Genomic DNA, 27,037 nt, shown 5'->3' on the forward strand with positions numbered 1-27,037 from the left:
TTTGTCTTTTAAAATCTTATATATTTTTATTTTTTATTTTCCCCCAAAGGTTTTTATGAAAATGGTAGTGTTGAAATACTAAAAAAAAAAAAAAACTAAAAAAAAAAAAAAAAACACCCCCACAAAACACAAGATGAATTTGACAGTAAAAGAGATACAGAATGACCTGGCTTGCTCCAAAAGAAACATTTTAAAAAGAGAGAGAGAGAGAGAGAGAGAGAGAGAGAGAGAGAGAGAGAGAGAGAGAGAGAGAGAGAGAGAGAGAGAGCTGGTCAGAAAAGGCAGCATACAGACATAACCTGGGTCTCCAGAGAGAACATTTGTGTATTAAGGCTGTTCAGCCATGCTGGCACTGGCACTGGCACTGGGTTGACTTGGCATGGGGAAATACACAGAAGAGAAGTGGGGAGAAAAAGATAAGAAATACAAACTAAAATCCCCCTAACCACCCCCCCTCCCTTGAGGAAAACGAAAAAAACTGGTGATACCTTGTGAAAATATGTCAGTTTACTCACTCTGCGGTGTATGTTTACAATTAAAAACAAGTCTTAAAGATAGGTAGTGTTAACAGCGTTTCGTGTCTGCGCTCGAAGGTGCAGCCGCTGCAGTGTCTGGCCTGGCACAGAGCTGCTCTACCCCCATTGGCTTTTGCTTCAGTCAGTTCTTCTATAAATTCATAGTTTCCCCAAGACAAGACAGTTCAAAATAAAAACAAATGCTTTTTGTAAACAAGTTCTCGACAGCGCTGCATCTGTGCCCTGCCCTCAATCACTCTGCCCTGCGTAAAATGTCTCCTTTTATACTGTGCATAAATTACAACACACACCATGTTTTCGTGTTGTTTCTTTACATGATGTTTGAAGGCATCCCAAAGTGAGTCGTGCATATAGATTCCTCTAATTTGACAGGCATTAACAGGAATAAAACTCTAAACATGCTTGAGTAAAATGCAAAGAAAGATGAACAAAAGTAGGAAGAAAATCCCAAAACGACTTAAGTCATCAGACCTTGTGCTAGAGATTTAACACCACATTCCGTTTCATTTCAGCAGTAACCTTAAATAAATATCAGCGCCAGTGTTCAACGCACGTGTGACAGACTGTCTGGCTTTTACCCCACTTTCCCACAAACAGCAAAAACAATCCACACAGGCTTCGTTCGAAAGACCCAGTGCTTCGGTTACGGTTCGCCGTGATTTCTCTAGATCAGCACTTCTACGTTAATTAAATACATAGGTTCTCTGAAAAACCAACTAACAAAATAACGCCATCAGGAAACAGTGAGGGATGCCTTAGAAATTGATTAAAAAAAATACATATATACAAAAAAGTGTCTCAAGATAGACAGGGAAGAGAGACTGTACCCCCCACCCCCCCTACTGCCTGCTGAATGGAAAGACAGGGCAGAGTCTGGTTTTAGTTATTCTACCTGAGGTCTTAATTCCTTAACTGCTTAATTGATTTAGCCAATTTGCTTAACTGGATTAATCTGGGATGTCCATCCAAAAACGAATTGAGGACATAACGATACCTGCACAAAACACAGACAGACACGCACAGACACACAGACTCTTACACACGCTTCCGCTCTGAGCTTTAACCGAGTTTTGTGGGTATCGTTAGGACGTCATTGAAAGTTTAATCCAGTTTAGCAGATTGTTCTCGCTACCTGCGGACCAGCAGAGAGCTCCAGAGACTAACGCAGACACAGTTTTTCTTGGAGACCGGAGCTGGGTCCACACTGCCCAGCAACCACAGACCATAGACCAGCTCGAGAGAAACCTACCAAGACATCAGTTATCTAAGCAAGAGAGAGAGACTAGGAGAGGAGAAAGGGAAGAGAGAGAGAACAGTCAAACAACTGTGGTCCCTTGTATGTGTGTGGGAGGGAGGTCCTGACGTCCAGGAATCAGTGGGCCTGGGAGTAGCGTTGTGGATGGGGGGATCAGGGGGTGGGTTCCTGGCCTGCCTAGCTGAAGTACTGTCAGTCACACGCTGAGAGCGATGGAGGGGGGTGGGGGGGTGGGCGGCTGAAGGAGGTGGACGAAGGTCGGGTTTGCTCTGCAAAGGAGAGGAGAGAGAGGATGGGTAGGCCGCACTTTGACAGACAGGTACAAAATAATCACGTCAGTCGAAACTGTAACCGACATTCCCTCCCACAAGGTTGAGAGATATTCAGTATGACCTTGACAACTATCTGTGCATCAGAAATATGCAGTTTGAGCACAACGCATTTTTGGAGATGCTTTTGTTTATCACATGGCTAAAGACATTCTTGTCTAGAGTCCTTGTCCCTGTGTTCAGGGGCATTGTACCTCCCCACACTGCAGTCAGTTCAATACAAAACAAATTCAGGCACACAGCTGCAGCAGTAAGCGCAGAGGTTGTGCAGCTCCTATGGGGAGCAAGCAGCTGACTGCTGCGGGCGTCGCCGCTCTCTCACCTGCATTGCTGTGGAGAGGCAGTCCGGCAGGGCAGCCCAGGCCACACCCCTCACTCGTCTCCTGGCTTCATTCGCATCTGCGCCTGCATCTGGGCAATCATCTCCTGCATCCTGCGCAGCTGCAGACAGAGACAGACACACACACAGAGGAGGCAAGTGTTACGTTAAGAGTGGAGGCTGTAACAGGCGCAGGCAGACACACACAGAGCAGCTCATTAAATCCCTCTTGATAATCCACACAGAACTAATTTGATTGTGTAACCAGTGGCTCTGTAGATGCTTTTACCCGACTGCACTGGCAGGGAAGAAGGCGTGGCGTGCGCATCAGCCACTGCAGACAGCACCAGCAGTGTGGGTCAGGGAGACCCACGAAGCATCACTCTCGGTCACTGGGCCGGGTGCGGTTATGCAACTCTCCGAATCTGTTGCTTAGTGACAGATTCAACTGACAGATGCACCTGCACGCAGACGGAGGAATCGCTGTGCTGTTCACACTGACCTCACGTTTGGTGTCGAGCCAGAGAAGCAGGTCTTACTGCTGCTGTTACCATACCAACACAGAGGCAGCTGATTTATAAACTGGAGGGAGTGGGCGCCCTCTTGTGGACACCCTGAGCCAACACCGCTGACAAGGAGAGGAGAAAATCAATCTCTAAACCCAGTGGGGTTGGAAGTGTGGGCGGGTGTTAGTGAGAAACAAGACATTAGCTCTATATTCATTCATTCAAAACAGCTTCTACAGTTGTGTGTGGTGGCCTCTACCTTCTTTCTCTGGAGAAAAACAACTAATTGTATTAGTTTACATATTTAAAAAAAAGCTAAATCAAACTCTGCATGTTTCTCTAGAGTTCAAAGGTGCAGTGTGTTAACTACCCCCCTCTCTCCCCACCCTCACACTCAGATCAGATTATAGAAACACAAACAAAGTGGCCCATTGTTCGGGGAGGCGGGGGGGCAGCACAGACATCATGACAGCCCTAATCAGGCAGCTTTAATCCCGGCTGGGTGCTGGGACTGAAATCCCTGCCGCAGGACGAAGCGTTCGAGGGGTTAACGGGCTCCGGCAGGTTTCGTGGGACTGGTTCCCAAAGCAACAGATCAGAACTCCTGGGATAAAACAGGCTGACGGGACTGTCCTCATCCTGTTAATTAATCTTAGTAATCAAGATGCATTTTACACATTCATCTGTATGTAGACTAAAACCCCAGCGCGGCGCTCCCTCCATCTGCAGTGTTGGTCCCAAGCTGGGCTGCCTGCTCCTTCATGACCCAGTGGGGATTAACCGTCTTAAAAACTGAAAGCCACAGATTGATCAACCGAGTGTTACAAAACACCCCTGTGCATGATATGCACCGCCCCGCCACAGAGCGGCAAACGCACAAATGGGCCCCAGTGCGGTGACCTGGTGACCCTGCACTCAGCCCACGAGAGAGGGGGCACAGCAGCGCCGCAGCGGACAAGTCAGAGGGATGTCCAGTACTGGACCACAGCACAGGGCCGCCGCACGCAGTGTCTAGACTGCTGCCATCGCAAATGCCATAATGCAATAATGCTGAACTTCATGATTCAGACACGGGCAGACGAATTTAATGAGTTTTAAATTCCTGTATTTTTTTGGGGGGGGTCGGGAGGGGGCATTAAGCCTTTGTAGTCACATATCTGTGACTAATCTGTATCTGATCTTAAAAACAGGGATTAACAGATAATGTGAATGAACTATAGTGACTGCTTTTTTCTTTTTCTGTTTTCTTCCCCCTATGAGGGCTCTCCGTGAGATAAGAGCAGACAGAGCCAGAGAGAGACCGGGCACAAATACTGTAATATACTACACTGACTCCCTCCCTGAAGGGCAGCATGGGTCCTATACTAAACCACACTGACTCACTGAGACAAAGGCTGGGCGCTATACTATAGTGCTCCGACTCCCTCCTTGAGACCGGTGTCTCACATCAGAAGCTATTTCCTGTTTACAGACCTGGTGCGCCCATAATATTCTTCCCCCCAATGTAAGCTGATACAACAAAACCAAAGAAGGTTAGATAAGAAAAGGGCAAGCAGCCATGTGTATACGAATGCAAATTAACCCCCCACCTCCCAAATCTAAAAACAGTGCAGATCGGATGTTGTGACCTGGGACATTTTCTATGCTGGGAATGACTGAATCATTGTCAGCGAGGGGAACAGCATGACTCCGGCTCAGCTAATACTGTAAACACAGGCGGCAGGGTACAGTAGGTGGGGTGGGAGGAATTCAAAACACAAGCTTTGTTTTTAGTTGGATTCTTGACAAAAGGAAAAATGCTGAGAAAACTGAATTAAAAAAACAACAATAAAAATGTTCTGAGCCATAAAAACAGGCGGACACCTCAGACAAGGATGCTGATGCAGCTGCACAGCACAGCCCCCCGGCTGACTCAACCTGCTGCACGTACACAGCAAGACTGAGAAGACAAATATAGAAATGTCCGAATTAAGAAATAAGAAGTGCTCAAACGTAACCACATTTCTCTCTTTATGACTGGTCAACACACACTGCAAAAATGACCAGCAGTCAGCAACATCCGCCACCCCAGCTCACCTCAGCCTCCTTCTGCAGCAGGATCTGGTCCTTGTCCATGACCTCATCTTCAACCGCCCTGCAGGGGGAGACAGAGAGGCAGTGCTGAGCCCGGCTGACGGACCGAGAGGGCCGATACGGGCAGACCTGCATCCATTCACAAACAGCCACTGGCTAATTGACTGGGGTAAGCAGAGCCCGAGGCTAAATATCACACACAGACACACACTCACTCACACTGTTAGCCACAAGAACTGGAATATCACTGAGGTAATTTTGGGGTGGTCATCCCTGCCCTATTACTGATAAGTAATATTTTAATAATAATAATAATAATAATAATAATAGCATTTATTTTGTATCTACTTCACCTCAGAGGCTTGTAACTAACTCAACTCCCTGTTTGAAGATGGCTAAGGAGGCCACTCACCTGCCAGCTCTCTTCAGACGCTCTGAGCGGAAGTTCTCGTAGTGCAGGTCCTGGGTGACTTCCTGCAGGTCCTGCATGTGAGTCCTGCAAAACACACACCGCACTGCGTGGTTACAAACATGAAGGGATACAGAGACACAAAGACTCAGAGGTACAAACGGGGCAGAGCCTGAGAGGGACATGGAGAGATAAAGGAGGAACGAGAGACAGAGGGACAAAGAGGGACACAGATGGGCTCAGAGGGATATAGAGAGGCACAGCTGCAGAGGGAGGGCTACAGCCCACTGTGTTAAGATATTGTGGGAGACGCGGATTATTTATCCCAGCGTGTTGCTATAACAGGCGTTCCATCAAAGCACTCCTGTTTTGAGTCACAGAGCTAACAGACTGAGCTCATCAGGTCAGAGCTGGAAAAAGAAACCGACAAGTTCACCGTCTGCCACAAAAGACAAAAGACTGGGCCTGCCACAGGAAGCGCTCTGAAGGCAACAGTCAGTGCGACGCTCACAGCAAGGAGTTCCACTCTTTTATCCCCCGTCTTTTTGTTTTGAAAAGCTCAGGAACACATTCGCACGCTATCAAACCCCTGTGAAGTTATTTATTTATTTGGACACTAGATGGCGACACAGGCTTAGCAGAGTAGAGACTGCTTCAACAGCTGCACCCCCAATAGCGGAGGATGGGTGGGGGGGCGATACACTACCTCTGCAGCAGATTGAGGACAGTTATACACTTATTCACTTATTGCCAGCAATACTCAGTACTACCATACTGCCAGCAATCGCCTGTCCATTTACTACCACCAGGACTAGCACTGTGGCAGTTTAGTTGGATTTAAAGAGAGAAAGAAACAAAGAGATAGAAATGTAAAAGAATTCACAGTTACATGTGTCCCTCCCTGACCAGACCCCTGTTGGATCCTTATAAGATTCTAGAGCACAAGCGACATCATTCCATTCCTTCACTCCCTCCAGCAATAACCCCTCCCCCACTCTCTTTGTGTGACAGGTTGCCACAGTGACTCACACCAGCATGGTGCGCAGTTTGAGGAAGTCGTTGTGCTCGGGGTTCTCCACCTCCACCACGCCCCAGGGGTACAGCCGGCCTCGGATCTTCTTCCCTTTCACCTCGATCAACTGATTGGAGCCAATCACAGCGAAGGGGATACTGGCCTGCCAGAGAGAGTACAGAGAGGGGACGGGACAACAGAGAGAGTGTGAGACAGACACACAGAGTGAGAGAAAGACAGACAGAGGGGGGGGGAAGACAGGAACAGAGACAAGAAAAGGGAGGAAGATGGACAGAGGGAGACAGAGGGTCCACTTCTCTAACTCCCCCTCCCTCAGCTTCCCTTTCTTTTCATCCCTTCGCCCTTCTTCTTTCACCCCTCTCCCCTCTGCCCCCCCCTCTCACCTTGAGGACTCTCGTCTGCTCTTTAAACTCCTCGTCCTCATCCGAGTCGGCGTCCGGGAGCTGGTAAATGCGGATGCCATGCTCCGCAATCTCATCCAGGATCTGCAACCACAGGCATCAAAACAAATCGAGCAGTCAATCAATCAAATCCATCAATCCCTCTTACAGCTTCACCCAGCCAGCTTCAATAAGTGAGAAGGAGGACTGGGCTGCATGTTGGTCCTCTAAACCAATTGGCTGTGTTTGTTTTGTCAGACTTAATGATCCCTTGCCAGCAACTGTCCTAACCTTAAGCAATTTCAATGTACTGCGGTCTAGTGAAATTGGTGCAGGTTAGCTGTCAGGAGCTCAGGTGGTGAGAAAACCTAAAGACACTGAACCGGCCACCAGACTTAAACTGCTCGAGGCAGGAGATTCACGGGAGGGGGAGACATAATAATAAAAAAATAAAAACTCAAAAGCGACTCGGAATGCAAAATCTTGTGGGATGCCGGCCTACACCGCCACGGTTCCCGGCCAACAAAGTGGTGCAACCTGGGTTACTACTCCATCCAACACGAGCTCACAAAGGACGCAAAGAAACAGTGTGGAGAACAGCGCTCCCTCACAGACACTGAGACAGACATGGGGTCCCCTGCCACTACGTTTGCAGATAATTACACTCTTTATTAAAGCAGGGGGAGCGCAGCACACGGTTGCAGAGCTGTGTTAATTCTATAACTTTAATTAAAATGATCCTCAGGGGGCCACACAGGATGGGGAAAATTGGGTCCTTTAAGCTTTTTAACTCCTGAGCGTCTGGGGTGCAATCTCTGGCCAACAGTTCGATCAGCTGATCTTGCAAATTCTGCCCACACTTGTTATAGCAGCCAGTGTACCAACAGGAGTCATGTGATGCTTAACAGAATACAAAGGGAGCAGTGATGCAATGAAAAGTTAAGAATATAAACAAATTACACATACATATATATATATATATATATATATATACACACACATATATATATACACACATACACACACACACGTATTATATACACACATACATACATACATATACAAACACACAGACACAAATTGTTACAGCACAACTGTTAAATGCAAGTATCTTGGGATCTGAACTGAGGTCAGTGTTCCTTTATTCTTCACCAACATCAAAGCAATATTTATATTTTTAAACTCCAGTTACATTAGAATGCAGGGAAAATAAAGCACAAAAAACTATTTCCTGTCCTTAGGTTTTTTTATTTTCCTCCCTGTCCTTTTCTCCATTTAAAGAAACCGTTCTGAATAAGACCGGATCCTAGGAACCCATTCAGTCCTTTAAATAATCAAAATAATAATTGAAGAATAGTAAAAAAAAAAAAGTTTTTACAAAAATTGTTATGACTTCTGCTTGTTTGTGTTTCCCGTGAATTCAAAGCGAATGCGGCGGGAGGCAACGCCGGCCTCGGACCCCATGGTCAGGTTATGGACAATAAAATACTTTAGCTCTGATGTACAGGAGCTGCTGTTGCTGTAAGATAATGGTCTGAATAGTTTTGCAAGAACATTTCCAATCCTTTCAAAGCTCACAGCTGGTCCCACTGGATAACACCCCCCCCCCCCCCCCACCACTTCACTTCAGCCCTGAGGAGTTCCAGTCTGTGCAGCTCCCCACACAGCACAGCGCTTTAATTAAGGCACTGGACAGAGCTTTCTTGAATAATAAAGTTGGGGGCGGGGGGTTACAAACATTAACAAAAACAAACAAACAAAACAAACCACACAGGAGACCCGAGTACAGTCTCCTTAAAATCTGCCTGCCCTGTGTGTCCTGGCTGCCGTTGAAGATTTTACGTGTGTGTGCGCGAAACTCATTCAAATATGTTCAAATATGTTCAAATATGAGTCCGAGGATATGATTCAGTCCGCCAAAGACCCACATCTCCTTTATATACATTTTATATTACATTTAAAACCGAAAGCACACTACAGTTCAAATGTGGGGGATCTCCGGTCAGCGTGTCAACACCAACACGGAAGTTCGAATGACAGAGTAGGGCTGCAGCCGAGTGTTTCGTAGTGGAAGAAAAAATCGAAATCTTGAGACGCCAGCTTCCGCCTCATCTGCTAATTATGTTTTAATTGGCAGAGGTGTTGGAGCAGCCACTCGTTACCAATTAGTATTGAAATAAAAAGAAAGGGAGGGGGCAATGAAAACAAAACTGACTACAGCCACTCCTGTAAGGCCCTGCAGTCTCGCAGAGGCCCTGCTGATGTATAAGAAAAAGGCTGTCTGCCATGCTGACCACTCTCAGTGTGTGCGAGTGAGTCCGTGAACAAGAGAGCAAGCATGTTTGTGCGTGTGCTTGATTCCATGTAGAAAGAGGGAGTTAACACACACTGAAGAGTACATGTGGACTGCTCTTGACTGTTCCTGGCAGAAGCAGCCCTATATTTCCATTCCTTGGAAGAAACAACAAGTGAGTGAGTGAGGGTGGGTGGGGGTCTCTTTTTCAGCTTTAAACTGGCAGCTTCAGTTGACAATACTGCTGGCTAGGCTTCAGCTAAGAGAGCTGAAGATGAATGCATACAGGATTGTGAATTAAAAACAAAAAACAAAACAAAATTTTTTTTTTTGCCAGAATAAAAAAAAATTGCTTCTTCCCGACAAGGGGAATTACGTGTCCTTCGCAAAGATAAATTCTGAGATTACAATTCACAGGGCCCCAAGCTAGCAGTTTAGTAAACAGGCAGGAGTGACGGTTGCATCTCAGGGAGAGAGGGTGCAGCCGCTAGTGTGGGACTGGAGCCAGGGAATACTCTTCAATGTATTCCCAATGCTGGCTGTTTTTAGGGTATTTTCGTAATCACAAAGTCAATCACGCCTGACTGTCAGACCTACAACAGTGTTAATACAGCCTACGTGCAAGTGCTTTCAGCCCCATCCTCCCTGAAGACCCCGCAAATGCTGGGGGAGTCTCTGAAGGGGCAGACATCCACTCTCACGTTTAGCGTCCAGCCTTTACAGACACGACCAGAGGCCACCGCCCAGTCTCTGCCCAAGGTGGGGATATCGTTCAAGTCTCTCGAGTCTCGAGATCCAGGAAGATGTTTAACGCTACTGCCGAAGTCACAGGGGTTTGGAATCCTGCAAGTCAGACGGTCACCAAGGCAACAATAGAAGGGGGAGAGAAGACAATTCCTAACATTCTACTGACTCGGCAATCTCATCTATTAAAGCTCCCACCCCCCACCAAGAAACTAATGTACACAATTACAGTCATGGGATTGTACCTGGGGCTAGACTGACACTTTAATGATAATCAACTTATACTATTTATTTTGTATATTTAGTGCTTGATAACTTAAAGAAAAAGCAATACAAATTAAATTAAAAAATAAACAGAATAGCCATTTTCTCTCTTAAATGCATCCTATAAAAAAATATATATATACAAAAATCCTAAAAATCGCTCAGGACCCTCACATCAACATTCATTCCTTTAGTCATCCAAGGCAGGGGCTTCAAGAAGCCTGTTGGAATAAAGTGCTTCCAGCAAAGTAGATGTACAGTAGTTCACCACGCTTGCATTGTCTGAAAACAAATAAAACAAACAAAACAAACCTCTTCAGGAGGTGTATTTATTGTTTTTAACTTTTAAAATAACTACACAAGGCCTGACCTGACCAGCGCTGTGTTTCCAAGCCAGGGAGACAATAGCCTGTGAGTGCATGAATAAACAAACAGACCTGCATTCACAAGCCCTGGGCGCTCCAAATACACAAATAGATAAATAAAGCAAACAATCAAATGCTGCATTGATTCAAGCTGCATTCTCACCGATTACATGGCGATTGCAAAGACTGGCTGGCGGCCCAGCACCCAAAGGGAGAACGCTCCGTCTGCGGCAGCTGGCAAGGGGAACTCTGGGACAGATCCAAATGTCGGCAGCCCTGACACATAGACTACACCGGTGAGACACAAAACTGAGCGCACCCCCAAACAGAACAGTGAAACATTTCGTCAAATTTTCTGTCAATTATTAATCTCAGAACTGCCTGCTGTCCTTTTGTGCAAAATTAAAAATACGTCGCTTTCTGGTTTTGTTCTTTTCCATGTCAAGCCGTGCAAACCTTTCACCCGAGACTCCGCTGCGATGGCGATGGACAACCACTGCCAGCCCTGAACAATGAGCCGTACGAAACGAGACGCCCCATAACCCACTCTTATACGTTTCAGGCTGACGCCATGTGTCAGTTTATTCGCATTCATTATATTTCTTTGTTTTTGCACCTTTGCTGCACACATCAATTAATCAATGAACATAAATTCAAGACATTCCACAGTGATTAGCTTTGCAGAAAAAAGGCAACAATTTAAAGAAAACAGAACACATTTTTATCAGGGTAGAAAGGCTGCGTGGAAAGTGTGTGCAATGACCCAGCTGCACCCTGCTCAGGGCTTGGGGCTGTGTGCGTTCACACAAGAAAATCCATCAAGGCTGACAAAGCTCTCAGGAATAAACAGGGTAGAAACAATGACGGGAAAGCCTGTGACAAGCAGCGCGAGAATAAAATATTACAGCTGCTGAGCACAGCCACCTTCCTGTGGCAGCTCCCGCCACAGCCACGAACAATCGCATCACCTTGCGAATACATCACCGCACCGCCGCCGCGGCGCTTCTGGGTAACGAGCGCAGACCTTCCCATGAGAAATGCTGAGCTCGAGGAGCGTTCATGTTCCCTGCTCTCCTACAGCGTGCGGCCTCCCAGTGCAATCCAGGGCAGCGCAGGGCCTCACAGATCAGCACAGCGCATCAGAGTGCAGCGCATTCATTTCCACAAACCGTATAGTCACATTGCTGGGTTAAGACTATTCAAATTATGCTCCTTTTACTAGCTTCAAATATTTAATCTAAACCGCAGCTACAGACCCCCATCCCCAGCAAAGACCACACTGCACAGCTACCACTGATGCCTGCACAGCGAGAGGTATCTGGAGCAGGCAGCGTTCAATTGCTCAGTGTTGGTCACTGCGCTGCCGCCTATGCGCACAGCTGGCCAGAGAGTGGCACACGCACCCATGTGAATCACCAAACACTGAGCTTCACAGTGAGAGAAACAAAACGCTATATTCATGTGTTAGGAAATTGCATATCTTGGCTAATTATTATGGCGGTTGTTGTTATTTTTATTATTGTTATAGAATCCTTTCAGACTCTAAAGACCCATGATGGGCAGTAAGTGCTAGGGCTGTGGCCTCTGTAGTTCCTTCCTTCTTAGAAAGGTGGAGAGAGAAAGAAAGAAAGATGTGAACAAGGGTAACAATTACTTCGGCTGGGAAATGAGCATTTCAGGAAGAGCACAGAAAGAAGTCGTTACAATAAACTATGAAACTAACATCGCAGTCCCGCAACTCGGTCCTTACAGTACCTCTCCACGGATTCGCCTAATGCAGCGCAGGCAGGAAACATTACATTGTACAAATCCCCCAACCACCCCCCCCATTCAGTAATAAAGAACAATGAAACATTCTGACGCATTCTGCAGTGAGGTCTGCGCCACGCAACACTGACAACATTGACAACAGAGAGGAAAATTAAATCTAATTAAAGAGAGACAAAAAGTCCTGTTCCCTCTACTGAGCAGGGAAAGCTTTTAGGCCGTCACACTGAAAGGGGACAAACAAATATTTTATTTACATGATGGTTGTTTGGTTTTGTTTTGTGTAGTTTCCTGTACTCACTGTGCTGATGTGCTCCACTATGGCATTGGCCACCGTTCTGACCCCTTATGCAGAACACCGATGCCAAAATACAACAATACAAATCATACCCCTATACTATTCCGTCATCCCTAAATCCTTAAGCATTGCAACACAACACAAATAAGTTGTACTTATTATTTTGTGTTTGTATTGTGAGACAACACTGAAGTAGATTTAATTTTATGTAAAAGATGAGACACGAATTTCAAAGACTGTCTGCTCCCAGAGGTCAACTAAGTTACCCCCCAAAAAATAAACAAACAATAAAATGATCCCAAATATCCCAGTACACAAATTCTCTCACACACAACACATACACACACACCCAGACACACAGAGACAGACATGCAGGAAAAGATAAGTGAATGTGGAACATAACATGATCCCCACACAGGAACTGCACACGTTATTGTTGATGTAAACAGTGCAATTAGGCCGTCTATAGCTCATTTAAAACAACAACAAAAAAACATACACAAGACACAAACACGCACAGCCTACGCACACAAACGCAAACCAAAAAACAACCCCAGACCCCCACAGAAAACCATGGTATCAGTAATGCCTACTTAACCAGCCAGCAGGATGTTGGAATGCATACGTTATGTTTTCATTCAAAATCCTAAGGGTCCGAATGCTTTGCTCAGCGGGTTTCTACAGGACACAGCGTTACAATTGGGGACTACTCTAGTCCTGCCATCTCCTACGGCCTCATCCTTGCCAACCCAGCCAGAGAAGCAAGACAGCGAGTTTTTTTTTTTTTTTTTTTTTACTAGCGTTGCGTTTTTGAAGGGCTGCAGGTTTTGTTTAGTGACGAGCGTGGCTGGCATTCAAGGTGGATTTCTAAAGTGTTCGTGAGGGTGAGGGGTAGAGGGAGTGGCTTGACTTGCAGCGAGCACAGGATGGATAGCTCTGATCCCTGGAGGTTGTGAAGGAAAACAAAAGTCTTACATCACAGACAGGTCAGCCGGGGCCGTGTCACCTCACTGTCACACAAAGCCCCCAACCCCACATTGAGGAGCCCCCCTGGAAAGCTAGATTATCACCGATGTCAATAGCACAGCACACCCCCCCACATCCCCGACTGCTGAGATTAGTCATTGTCCCTGAGAAATGCATCACAAAACACCGCTGGCCTGTCCTTCCTCTGCAGGGGACGCGGGACAGTAGCATAGAACACAAGGTAAATGGGAATTTAAATGTGCCAGCACCAAATATATCCAAACACAATGGTCTAGAAAGGATTTTTTTTCTATAAAAATTGTCACAAACGCATTCGTTTTCAAAAGCATACATCACATGTCCGCCATTAGAGCTAAAGTTGGGCAAGAATGTCCCTCAGAGACCCAGCAATTGGCTGATGACCTACTGGGGGGGGGAGTTATGTATGTGGACAACCAAAAAGCACAGAGATAGTGAAGTGGGCCTGCGCAGCGTTGTAGAGGGAGAGCCTGCCTCGGGCACAAGTACAGCCTGCACTCAGAGACTGGAGCGGAACCAGCAGGGACGACAAGACAACATTGTTCACACTTGGTACCGCACGCACACAAACTACACTGGCTGCCTGATGCAGTGGAAAGCAAAAAGACAATACACACACAAACGCAATGCATGCACGCACTGCACTCTCACACGCACCTGTACAATATCAGGGGAGTACGTGTGTGTCGCCATTCAGGACCCCTATGAAAAACCTGATGTTTTTAATTCTATAATCGCTGTTGAGAAGTTGAGAAGTACATAATTTTTTTAAACAATAAAGAGAGAAAGAAAGAAAAAAGGGGGAAGAAGGGGGGGTAGAAAAAACAAAACAAAACAGCAACACCACCTTGTTAGGAACAATCGCTCAGAGTTCAAAAAGCGGAAATGATATCAGGGTGGCAGGAAATCCTATTTATACGACTCCATTCTCTCCAGCCCCGTACAGTTTATTTGCTTAGCGCTGCAGGTTCCGTGGTCGGAGTTCTGCGGAGAGAGCGCTGCCGGCCACGGCCTCGGGACACTCTGCTGCTGAGCACCCAGATCAAAGGGACCAGCTGGAGCTCAGCCAGACCGCCTGCGGTGTTTCGTAGCGAGGAACGGTGGTCTACTCCGATTCTAACCCAACCTACCCACCTCCAGAACACGTTCTGGAATCAAGGATGAATGCAGCAGGGTCTTTTGCACACACTACACCTGGAGGTCATCAGCATTGCTTGACAATGGCTGATGTGACGGAAACATCTGCCTAGAAGACAATTCAACATGTGCTTTCATTGTGCAATTTTTTTTTTTCCCCTTGCAAGCTTGCTGTCTGAAAAACACTGTAAGCATCTCCCATAACTTCCTTGTGTCTGCGGCGATCACAACAGCACCTGTGTGTTATTCTGAAAGGCCTGGTTTGGCACAACACCTAGGAGTCCTTCCAGTGGTCATCACGTGCCAGAAGAGGCAAATACTTTTCAGGGGGTTGGTGTTTGTGATTATTTTGCCATCTGTAAATAACATCCCGTTTTGGCTGTTGTTGTTTTTGCGTATTCATGAAATATATAATAATATTATGAAAACCTTGCATGGCAGTGCCGAGGTCAGGTTGGCCTCCTAAATGAGCAAAGGCCCAGTGGTCTACACGTGGAGGGGCTATGCAGCCCCATCTCGGGCAACAAAACACACTGGAACCCCTCTGCCTGTTTCAGGAGTTAGGACAGGAGATGTGTGTTGAAGGTAAATAGAGCTTATTTTGGCTTAGACTGGCTAAACTGAGAGAACGATGCCCTGGCCATGAGCACGAGGCCATCTGAACCACCCACCTATTCTGGTTGGAACAAGCCAATGAGCAACTAAAGAGGTGGGGTTCAGGGTGAAGTAAGGAGACAGAGCAGGGGATACTGGGTAAGCGTGTTTGTTGTCGGATACTTGTTAATCGGGGGGTTGTTTATATGAAAACTTCATGGAGAAAATCCCCCCATGCCAAAAAGCTCTCATACCCTCCTCTTCAGTCGGTCGCGTTCCTTTAGAGTCAGGGTGTCAGCCTTGGCGATGACCGGGACGATGTTCACCTTGCTGTGGATTGCCTTCATAAACTCCACGTCTAAAGGCTTCAGACTGGGGAGGGGAGAGGGATAAGAAGAAAACGAGGTAGAAAGAGAGGGAGAGACAGAGAAAGGAGTTTCAATGCCAGCTCCATGGCAGTTTGGGAGTGTGTGCGCAACAGTGAGTGAAATACCAGACTAGGTTTACACATCTCTGCACTCTCTCACACACGCCACTCTCCTGATTTACATTGGCCAATGGGCAGGAGCTTGCTCTCGTCCGGCACAGCACCCAGAGCTGTGCGTCTGTGTGTGTGTGTGTGCCCTCCCTCCCCTGCTCTCACCCATGTCCGAAGGGGGAGATGAAGTAGAAGCAGCAGTGGACTCTGTTGTCCACGATGTGCCTCCTGTTCAGCCCGCTCTCGTCATGCAGGTAGCGTTCGAACTGGCTGTCGATGTACTGGATGATCGTCTTGAAGCTGCGGAGACGCACAGACAGGGGGATACAAAACAAGGGAGTTTTTAGCTGGTCAGGAAAGAAAGGCGGGAAGGAGATGGACACAAAAAAAAACTAGAGGACGAATAATATAAACAAGCACAGGCTTCAGGGTTCAAACGCAATCAGTGTGTTCCTTAGGGAGTGTGTACACTGGCCCCCCTTGACAAGATATCTGTTTAAATTGAACTTAAATAGCAGAGATCCAAAACAGCTCTACAAAGCCAATAAATTACACTTTACTCTGCTTTTAGCAAGGTATAATCAACTGCAATTAACAATTTAATTGGCCACCTCACGTTTTGACATGCAATGTATTATGCCATTTAGCAATGTATGACTGAAGAAGTCTTTATTACAAAATAACTATTGAAATACAGACATACACAAACACCTGTATAAAAAAGTAAAGGGTTACTTTCTTGTTTCAATGTTTAAATCTGTACATACAGAGGTGCCATGTATTGCCATCACAAATCAGACAACTGCCTGTCACTATTCTGAGCTTGGGGCTATTGCGCTCTGCACCACTTTCAGAAGAGGCCGTGCAGATTGAAGGAAGGTTAGACACCACCATCCCCAGCAGTAAACAACCACCTACCAACCGAGTAAGAAAGGCCAGTTAGTGTAGGTTTTTGAATACCTAAGAAAAACCCAATTTCCAACTTCTTCACTGGGACTTTTTTTGTTTCTTTTAATATTTTTTTTTCTGTATTTTTTTTAATTCATTTTTTTAACAAACTGAGGGTCAGCCCTGTTCAGCACTTCCTGCACAAGGCACATTGCTCCCTCCTCAGCCAGTATGGCACAGGGCACCTGGCCTTGCCTGGCAATTATCTTGTATACAGTAAACACAATCTCGGACAGCTAATTAAAAAAATACATGGTCCCCCCTTCCTCCGCTCACTGTTGTGGCAGGGAAGAATGCAAACAGAGAAACATCTTATCTATGTGATCACTGAATGCCCTGATGGTTTCCCACAGGGCAATTTCTCTGCAATTTGGCGTGGTCAGCTTCATTAAGAGAATGAGTCGCTTCCTCCCCCCCGGCCCCCCCATGCCTGTGAACGTGACTAGCCTCCTGATCATGCTGACTACAATGACAAACCTGCGATAACATCACTTAACATTTCAAGAAAAGGGAGCTGTAGTAGCTTCTGAGTCAAAAACGAAAGTAGAGAGAAAACAAATCCAAATTCCAAAATAAAAAAATTGTTGATTCGTTTACTCTAGGAGAAAGCAGTGGAAGCTCCTTTCATTCCACTTCTGGTAGCCAGCCAAAGGAATAAACACAGGCTTCTGAGGACAATCAACAGGAAGCAGTGATTTGAATACAATGCCCGGCCTCCAGAGCGCTGTGGGGGCAGGGGCAGGAAGGCCAGAGCTCTGCCAGCAACCCGTACTCATCCAGTGGGGAAAAAGTCTGGGACAAAGCAGGTCGAGTGCACCCGTGTGCCCTCCGGTGACCACCAAACCCCAGCCCGCTGACACGCTCCTGCCCAGCTCGCCCTAGTCTGATCTCATACACTTACAACCACCTCGTAGATCGCAAGTCTAATGCATGTTCAGCACCCCTGCCACCACCCAGGGCTCTCAAAGGGATGTTGTTGAACAACTGAATAGGCCCCTGAAGATGACATCACCAGGTCAACCCCCCAATAGTAGGACTACAATGGGGACCCCAGGACAAACACAACTCCAACCTGAGGGTCTGGTTAAGATTTTCCTAAGCACCACATCTAACCCCAGACCAGCCACAAACATAACACGGAATGAAACATTAATCTATATTTTAAAGCACAAATCACTCAAAATAATCCTCCAGATCAATCTGAATGTGACAGTCAGATGCTCTACACCTTCACTTGTATTCTTAATCTCTAATTAAGCCCAAACACCAGCCCAGACTCCCACTGCGATATACCATTAAAATCCCTGCCCACCTGTGGTGCAACAGCAGCCTGAACCCCAACCCTGGTCAAGGAGTAAACCTCTATATTTAATTCTTAAGTTATTATTTTTAGCAAATGGTCCCAGTGGCCCACAGAATCAGCCAACATCCTCAGGGAGAGTAAAAGACAATTTGAAATGTATTTATCTTTTGGTTTAGTATCTTTTTGTTGTCTGCTTGCCCCCCCTCTCTCCCCGTTGTGCATTTTTCAATCTTGTCTTCAGAGAAAAACATCCGCTGACAGCCGATGCTACACAGTCAGGGCGCCACCCGTCTCAGACAGGGACACGCTTGCATTCAAGAATGCTTTTCAATTCGCCGTTCAGAACATTTTTTTTTTCTCCTTGAGAAGGAGGGGGCGCAGATGGACGACTGAATCACATTATGTAATTATTTGGGGGGCGGAGGGGGTTACTGTCGGGGTCCGCAAAGCGATATCATATGATTTAATATTGCCTGAGTTTATAGGACACCCTCTCAGGCAGGCCATGGGTCCCAGAGGTACTAGATTGTTCCTGTAAAAACCCAGCTGTATAAATGGGTAATTGTATGTAAAAATAATGTGATCTATTGTAACAATTTAGAGTCGTCCTGGATAAGGGCATCTGCTAAGAAAAATCACCACAGTGAACGTTCCCCTGACCCCCATCTCCCCTCATCTTCCCAGCAGAGGAGCCCTGAAAGCTGAAACAATCGATTAGAGTAAAAACACATTACATTATTCCAGTAATGCCCCCTCCCGCTAGTACGTAAGAAATGACCACTCCTGACCCCTGCATGGGCGTGTGGGAACCGATTACGTCTGCCTGGGCAGGATTCCTATTTTGCAGCTCAAAGCAGGTTTCACAGAAAAAGGTGATCAAGGTTTTGTTTTCTTAACATTTTGTGGCTTTACGGGAAGGTGGTTAAGTCAACTTTTCCCTGGAATTACAGAAGAATGTTCTCTGGAGCAAAGCAGCGGGAGACCAGGAAAGTGCAGAAAAAGTGGGAGGGAGGGAGAGCAGGGGAGGGGCAGTAGGGGAGGACGAGAAGAGGGAGAGAGGGAGAGAGCGAATGGGTGTGTGTAAGAAACAGTGCCTGCACTGTCCATATGGCTCATTGTTACAAATACGCAGGGACTGAATGAAAATACCTCGATCACAGTGACAAACACACAGACAGCTAGTCTCCAGACCTCCAAGCACTCTCCCGCTCCATCCCTTTTTCTGTACCTCGTCTCTCTCAGAAGCCGTTTTAAAAAAGCAGGGCTCCCACAGTAGGGCTCTCTGTGTGTCCAGATGAAACACAGAAGGAACTCCCCCCACACACACACTACTTCAACTGCTAAGTGAAGCACACAAAAAGAGTCCAAGAGTGCTAGTCAGGTTTGTTTGTTTCTTTGTGTTCTTGTATTTTGATGACAGATTCAAGAGAATTTAGCTGGGGAGGCAACAGAATGCTGTCGAAGTCATGCTTCCTAAAGCATTAAGATCTTAATAAAATTATTAATTATAATAATCATAATACACATCATGCAAATACAAAGCAGAAAGAGTTGATATGAGGTTCAAATACAATAAATATGTAATACAATTAAATACAATGTAATGCAACGCAAGCACCCAGGCAAGGGGGCGGGAGACTCACCAGTCCTGGCTGTTGATGGCGTCTCCGTAGCCCGGCGTGTCGACCACCGTCAGACGCAGCTTCACGCCCCTCTCCTCGATCTCCACGGTGGACGCCTCGATCTGCACCGTCCGCTCAATCTTTTCTGGAGAGGGAGAGAAGAGAGAGCATATGCACTTTAACAGTGAATCTCCCAATCATGCAAACAAAGGACATGTTTCTTCAGTAAAGGACTAACCTGCAGCCCCTGGAATGTAACGCTCAGGGTAGAGGTCGGTCAGGAACAAGCTGTTGATCAGGGTGGACTTCCCCAGCCCAGACTCCCCTGGAGGAACAATGACATGTTCAGGCCTATTGCTATTGTGCAGTCTTAGCACTAGTTATTTGGTTACTGTTATTGTTGTGTCACCTTATATGTGTGTGCTCTCAAAATGGATTTTAAACAAGATGACTCACTCAAAAAAAAAAACATCATGAACTTAAATCCGATTCTGAAGTCTGTCCACAGTAGTCTACTCACCAACCACCATCAGAGTGAACTCGAAGCCTTTCTTCACCGACTTCCTGTGGACCTGGTTGGGAAGATTGGCAAACCCAACATAGCCAGCGGCTTCTGGAAACTGCAGGAGATGAAGTCCGGATTTAATCAGAGAGAGAGAAAAGGGGATTTGAGAACAGTGAAAGAGGAGAGAGAACAGAGAATATATATTTTTCCCTGTGTTCTCTCTCTCTCTCTATAGGTATATATTGCAGCTTGCCAGAGGGTAGTGTAGTGATCTCGAGCTGCGCTAAGAGGCCTGGGCTGCACTGTGGCGTGGGAGCCCGGGGTTTGAGTCCACGTCGTGGCCGCTACCGCAGAAATACTACAATAAATACATACACACATTCTGAGGAAGATCAGAAATTGTAGTTTTATCAATGTGTTTTGGGGGAAGGAGTAGGAGTGGACTAAAAGCCCCTCAGTTTGCTTCTCCATTGTGTCTGTCAAGTTGGGAAGTTGTAGTCACAGGAAATAGAGGTTACGTCTCTCTTAAGCTCTGTGCCACATAAGCAGTTCAGCCTTAACAAATGAGCTTCACGTTTCCCTCACAGACCTCTTAACAAGAAACAAAACATGAAGAACAAAAGGGAATAAGACTGGAAGGAAATGCCCATGAATCTGAACTTATTGGGTTTTCTCCCTGTCAGCTGTGGGTCAGGTGATCAGGAGGCCCAACTCACCTTCCCTTTCTCTGCAGGCTGCGACATCTCCACAGCAATCGAGGGGGCTATGTGAAACCTGCAACAGAAAACCAAACACGCTCTTAAAAAATATATATACATATATATATATATATATATATATATATATAAACATGTACATTTCCTCTTTGCTTAGTTTACAACCCTGTTTTGTTTTAAAAGACAACAAAAATCCTAAAAGCTGAAAGACACATCCTGCTGGATTTATGGATTTACGACTTCATTGTGTTACACTATTCAGTAGGTGTAAACTATATGTGGTGGTCAGGTTTTATGAGGGAGGCCCCAAAGGCAAGGGTTGTCGTGGTTTTTCTGGTGGGTGTTTTTTTCAGTTTTCTCTCTCTCTCTCACTCCTAGTCTCTCTCTCTCACCCTGTCAATGTGTAGTGGGAAGCCGTTTCACAAGTGAAACTAACACTGGTACAGGTGCGTACGTGCATCCACACAATAGCAGCCAGGCACGTCCTACAGTGGATAATGGGGCTGCCGGAGAGTCCCTGCCATGCTCGGAAATTTGTGTCTGTCTTTTTTTATGATCAGCACCGCTTCCGTGAAGGAGATGCCCGTTACAGGAAAAACACTGTCTCAACTAAGGAACACACCCTATTCCTCAGTCTAGCCAGACCCCGTTATCTTACAAAAGCAAGAACAGGCAACCCAGTCGATTGTGCTTGAGCAGCCTGGTCTCAAGATGAAGGCAGGGCTGTTATTTCTGGACGACGGAGACGTAAACGCAGAATCATACATTAAACGTGCTGTAATTTATGAGCTCTGTGGTAATCAATCAATGGCAGGAGTTACAGTACAGGTTGTCCATGGAGGGGGGTCATTTTTTACACTTTGAAGTGACAAGGTCAAGATGTAAAAACTCAAGAGTCCTAGACTAGACAAGGCCAGCAGCTCAAAGATTTCTTCTTCCAAGATGTAGCACATAGAGAACACCACTGGTTTGCCTTTTGAAAAGCACACATCTACAGGGAGAGACGGTGTGGTTTCAGAGGCTGCCCTTTCTGCTGCCAAGTTACAGTAAGGCAGATTTATTTGAAATTTCTTTCCTTCATATGTCGTTATTATGGGTCAGAGGTGGAGGATGCTACCACTGCCTTTATCTCAAACACAAGCCTTCACCCAAAAACATAAGGTGTTCTGAGAGTGCGAAAACAATAGACGGAACTCAGAACTCCAGGCCAACGTGGAAAACCTCTACGTATCCAGGAGGCTTGTGAAAATAAACACGAACAGTTACAGAGAAAAGGCTCACGTGTGCGAGGTCTGCAAACCCCTTCTGTGATGATCGGGAGCACCACCACGGACAGGAAACTGCCGACTGCCAAGAGAGCAGCTGTCTTGAAAGTGACAATACCTCACCAAGATTCCTTGTAAAAAGGATACATCGATTTACGATGAACTCCCCCCCCTCCCTCCCTCCCCGGAATCAAGACACATTCCCGTACCAGCATCAGCCTTTCAGGACAACACACAAAAGGATTCTCGGCATCAGGTAAGTATCGCATCAGGTTGGCGTTCCCTGCTTTCGTGTGCGCACTCACACCGTGCCCTGGGATTTGTTCATCAGTCCTGGACATGTTTCCTGACTCGTTCGGGAATCACAACATGCCAGGACGAGACGGAGAACCTGCCCAAGTGCTAGCTCACAGAACAAATTAACCAATCTTCCACTCTACTGGCCTACTAAACTCAGGCTTTTAAAGACCACATGTCATGTGTCACACTATGGATTGTGAATCAAAACAAGCTGAAGATTGCGTAACACAAAAGAAAGCTAAATAATTCTCATTTTGTTTCTTTTCCACTTTTTTTTTTGTTGTTTAATCTTCTTAAGTCTTGCTGACAGATGATTCATTTCACACCACGTGCAGTCAGGACCCGAGTGGTACAGGAAATAAGTTCACCAAAAGTTTAAGGAATTTCAGTGGGGGAAACAGAAACAGCAGTCTGTTCAATATGCTTAATTGGGGCTTGTGAAGGGTGGGGGGATTAAAAAGTGATACAGCGCTGACAGCACAGGTGTGGCCTGATAACACTGAGACAAGTGTCCGTAAAACACATTTCCAGGTGATTATTGCAAACAAAATTAACAGAGAATCAGAGTTCACTTCCTTGCACTGTTGAAACATTGAGCCTGTGAGATTTCCTTTGCTCTCCTTGAATTTATCTGTCTGTCAATTTATTTAAGGTAAAGTTTCCAGGACCTTTTAACACAGAACACAGAACTGAAGAACAGAGTTGTCAAAAGCACTGTAAGACAGCCTCTGACCACGGGATTTGTCAGTAAAGCAGTTGACACTTTTACACATAAACAATTATTTCTGTTGTTAAAGATGCTAACATCCAAAAAACCTAGGTCTCCTTAAATATAAACTTAGGCTTGAAATCCTCAGTCCTGTTTCCCCCCCTGTCCCTTTCAATGCCTGAATAGCTTCCCACTGAATTGTTATGACGCAATTTTTTCATTCTTTCCCAAGCTATTTTACAAATGCCATTACATCCAAGAATGCACTATGTTTCCGCCAATGTTACACCCTAACTGTGGATAATCAAAACCAGCTATCATTCCCAAGAGCACAAGAATAAAAGTTGAATTTGTATTTATATAGCCAACACTTTTCATTCATTGGAAAAATTTAAGATTTGATGGTTTAACATCACTGTTTCTGCACTGTCTGTCTGTTTGGCAATGCAAAAAAAGGTTATACACACACTGGCTAAAAGATGCCAACACCAAGCTTGGCACTGTGCACCCAATCCATTGCGACACATTAAAACTTCCCCACGCTTTTATTCTAACACTGACACACTTCAGCACTCCAATGGAAGATAAAATTGGCTGTAGTTTGAGCAGTAGGTGCACCAGAATATGATGTATTCAGAGTTTGGATATGTACATAAAACTAATAATAAATACATAATACACAACATTAGTTAGCTTTGGGCAATTTCAATGTACTTGCTCTCATGAATAAACCACCTTCACAATATGTTTTTTACTTCTGCTCTCGTTATTGGGACACGTAGCGTGGGGAAAATACAATATGTTATTGTGCAAGGGAAATATTTTCCCTCGACATACAGTTATATAATCCAATAGGGAATCCAGTAATAAAACAAGAGTCAAATACCCGAAGTACACAATTGAATAGTGGCTGCACGCCATTTCAGTGCTAATGTGTCAAGCGATAAGAATTTAATTGTTTCCACAAAACAGGCAATAACAATAATAATTGTATAAATTATATAATTATTATATTCATATTTAATTATGTATATATCAATACAGAAACATTTATATACAAACTGCAGATATTGTGCCTATGCAAAAAGACAGGCAGAAAATATAAGTGAATTAATTAATTAATTCATTAATTAATTAAAAATGTCAGCAGTGGAAACTTTTTCCTAAGATTGCGTCACGGTTAGCCGTCATAATCTTTTGCGCTGCGGGAATTGAATGACTGCATTTTGGGAGCTACATTTAAAAATATTATAATATTATAAATAATACTGGGGCAGACTTATAATATATTCATTATTACTGAAATGGCGCTCGGACTTGGGGTTATCCATGTTGTTTCGCCTAAATACCGTAGGATTTTTCTGCTTTTTTTAAATTATTATAATAATTATTTCAAAAATGATGCACTCTGGTGTTTGGTACTGTTAATCTAGAGATAAGCAGAGACAGGATGAACACTAATTTTCAGGAAACTGAGAGCTCTCTGTTGAAATAAATAAATTAAATCCTAAATTTCGTCCACACCCAGTTCAAAAAGAAAGAAACACACACGTCTGTAGAGGAGTAGCGGGGCCAGTAATTCACGGACATACAAAACACATAACAATATACAGATACACCAGCTAGAATGAGCAACAAACTAACAGAAAAGACAGTTAAAAAACACTGACTTTTATCTGTTTTTCACACGGAAGAAAGTTTTCTTGCACTGGTCACATTATCAGTAAGACAGTCCAAACTTTTTAAAGCTGTTTTTATACTTTTAAAACAGTCAGTTTTTGAATTCTGACTTTAAATCAACAGCGAGCAACCATTCGTGGACTCTATAAATGTTACAGTTTCTTACCTCTCGTTATCGATAAATATATAAACTTTAATTGTGTGCTTCTCTCTCTCTCTCCCTCTCCCAGGCCAATCCAGGGAATCCGGAACCTCCCTCATGCATTCCGCCTTGATCCCATAATGCTCAAGCGCTACGCGAAACTGGCGCCATTGTGGATCCAAGCCACCGACAAATCACAGAGAAAGTGAGCGGCGGAACAGAGCCAAGATGGCGGGCGCAGGGCTGCAGTGTCTTCAAGGGAAGTCTGTTATTCTGGCTGGAGTCGAGGGAGTCGTGGACTCCAGCATATCATGACGCTCCCCTTTTTTATTCTGGTCGGTTTTCAAACTCGTAGAACTGTGCTCGTCCGGTATATTATACTACTTCTACATATTGAATATTTCACTTGCTCTTCCTTAGTGAAACAACAGGTGATTATTGATCATTTAGTGCTGTATAATGCAGTTGCACAGTTGATAGTGACATGATTCTAACCTATTTATCCAAAGTCTGTTAATTAAAAATCAGTTTTTATTTGACGTTACATATTGAAAGATAGGCTGATAATTTCCCTTGTGTTGTTTCTTGGCACATGCATGTTCTATGAATGATGTGTTGACAATTAAAATAATTACAACCTTATTATTATTATTATTATTATTATTATTATTATTATTATTATTATTATTACTACTACTACTGTATTTGCTTTTGTATGAGAATTTAATGTGTGCATCATTTGAGATATTTCTAACAGGAGTCTGGCAGGAAATTCCTTGTCAGCTGTGAAATACGGCAGAATAAAAAAGAAATGAATAACAATACAAGAATGTTACACACCAGCCGGCAGCTTGTGCTTGCCAGAAAACAGCTCTTGAAAATGAAGGCAGCACAAAGCAGCACTATATATACAGCTTTGACAATGTCCGGCAGGGATGTTGTGTACATACAATATAGCCCAGCGAACAACCGGCCTTTATGTGGTACACCAGCCAGGATAGCTCTGGATGTGCCACAGGAATCTTACTGTCTTTTAAATATAGTAGAGCAAATTACAGGTTGGCAGCCTGAAGTGAAGTAAGAGGGGTGGAACAAAGGCACCCAAACAGGACGGTCTGACAGCTTGACCTCACTTTTGAAGTTGCTCCACCAGCAACCCAAGAAAAGAGGAACAACGTTGCCACACCAACAGAGTGCTAACAAGACTCTTAACCGCTTAAAACCTTTTCCGAACTCCAATGCCAAATGAGCAACCCAGAGGAAACAAACAAATAGAACGAACCTGGCAAACTACAGCTGTTTGGTTTAGTGGTTTAAAAAAATAAATCTTGCATATAAATAAAATGAAAAAAATATATATATATATATATATATTCTTTCTTGCTTGGTTTTAGAAGTAGCTTTGATGGGCTCACACTGGAAAGACGCTGAAAGACACTTGTGTGCTCAGCGTCTGTCTGGATCCTCTGGTCCTGAGGATTCCAATCCGCCACTAGACCCCAACCAGACAGGGCTCAGCTCTGGCGAGGCCTGCCCTGTTGTGCCTGGTGCCTGATTGGTTAGGGCCCACTGTGGCACAGCGAGAAAGGCCTGCATGCTGGACACATGCTCTCCAATGCTCGCGGGCACACGGTCTTCCTTTTGTGGTTCACCCTCACACATAATACTTTTTTTTTTTTTATTTATCTTGAGGATTTTTGTTTTTTTGTGCAGTGGTGTTCTCTCTATATTTTCTCCTTCTGTTTGCTGGATAAATTACAGGAAATATATTTAGAGCTATCAAATGTAATTATAGACAGTGTGGTCCCAGGGGGATTTAAGGAGGGAGAAATCATGTATTTTGCCTTCCTGTTCTTTTCACTGGTGACTCACTGGGTCACTTGTTCTGAAAGCATAGGATCTGATTGCTGGGTTTCCCCTGCAAGATCGGTGCTGGAGTCTTCACCAGCCTCCCTAAAGCACAGCCAGCACAGAGAACATCGAGAATGTGAGAATGAAACTGTCTGGACTGGGAAGAGTGAGATGAACTGGTTGCAGTAGGACAGTGATCAGTTGAGCTAGT

The 27,037-nt window shown here is 45.0% G+C and overlaps 1 protein-coding gene and 1 long non-coding RNA gene across 3 annotated transcripts; one reads left to right on the top strand and one right to left on the bottom strand.

The window, feature by feature from the left end:
* On the bottom strand, positions 1-25,109 carry LOC136712919 (septin-2). Its single transcript, XM_066689745.1, has 13 exons — positions 25,000-25,109; positions 20,880-20,937; positions 20,179-20,278; positions 19,897-19,983; positions 19,680-19,803; positions 15,951-16,085; positions 15,562-15,679; positions 6,844-6,945; positions 6,457-6,602; positions 5,431-5,514; positions 5,022-5,079; positions 2,443-2,561; positions 1-2,060 (listed from the first exon to the last, which is right to left on the bottom strand). The coding sequence occupies exons 1-12, from the start codon at positions 25,092-25,094 to the stop codon at positions 2,493-2,495; spliced, it is 1,176 nt and encodes a 391-aa protein (XP_066545842.1). The 5' UTR covers positions 25,095-25,109; the 3' UTR covers positions 1-2,060; positions 2,443-2,492.
* Positions 24,351-25,617, top strand: LOC136712921 (uncharacterized). 2 transcript variants are annotated; one of them, XR_010804898.1, is made up of 2 exons: positions 24,351-24,503; positions 25,064-25,617. It is a non-coding gene; the product is annotated as an uncharacterized LOC136712921 (long non-coding RNA). The 2 variants fall into 2 exon arrangements; XR_010804897.1 differs by lacking the exon at positions 24,351-24,503 and adding an exon at positions 24,701-24,876.
* Positions 25,618-27,037: the final 1,420 nt, after the last annotated feature.

The sequence above is a fragment of the Amia ocellicauda genome, chromosome 17, assembly GCF_036373705.1.
Source record: "Amia ocellicauda isolate fAmiCal2 chromosome 17, fAmiCal2.hap1, whole genome shotgun sequence".
Classification (NCBI taxonomy): Eukaryota; Metazoa; Chordata; class Actinopteri; order Amiiformes; family Amiidae; genus Amia; species Amia ocellicauda.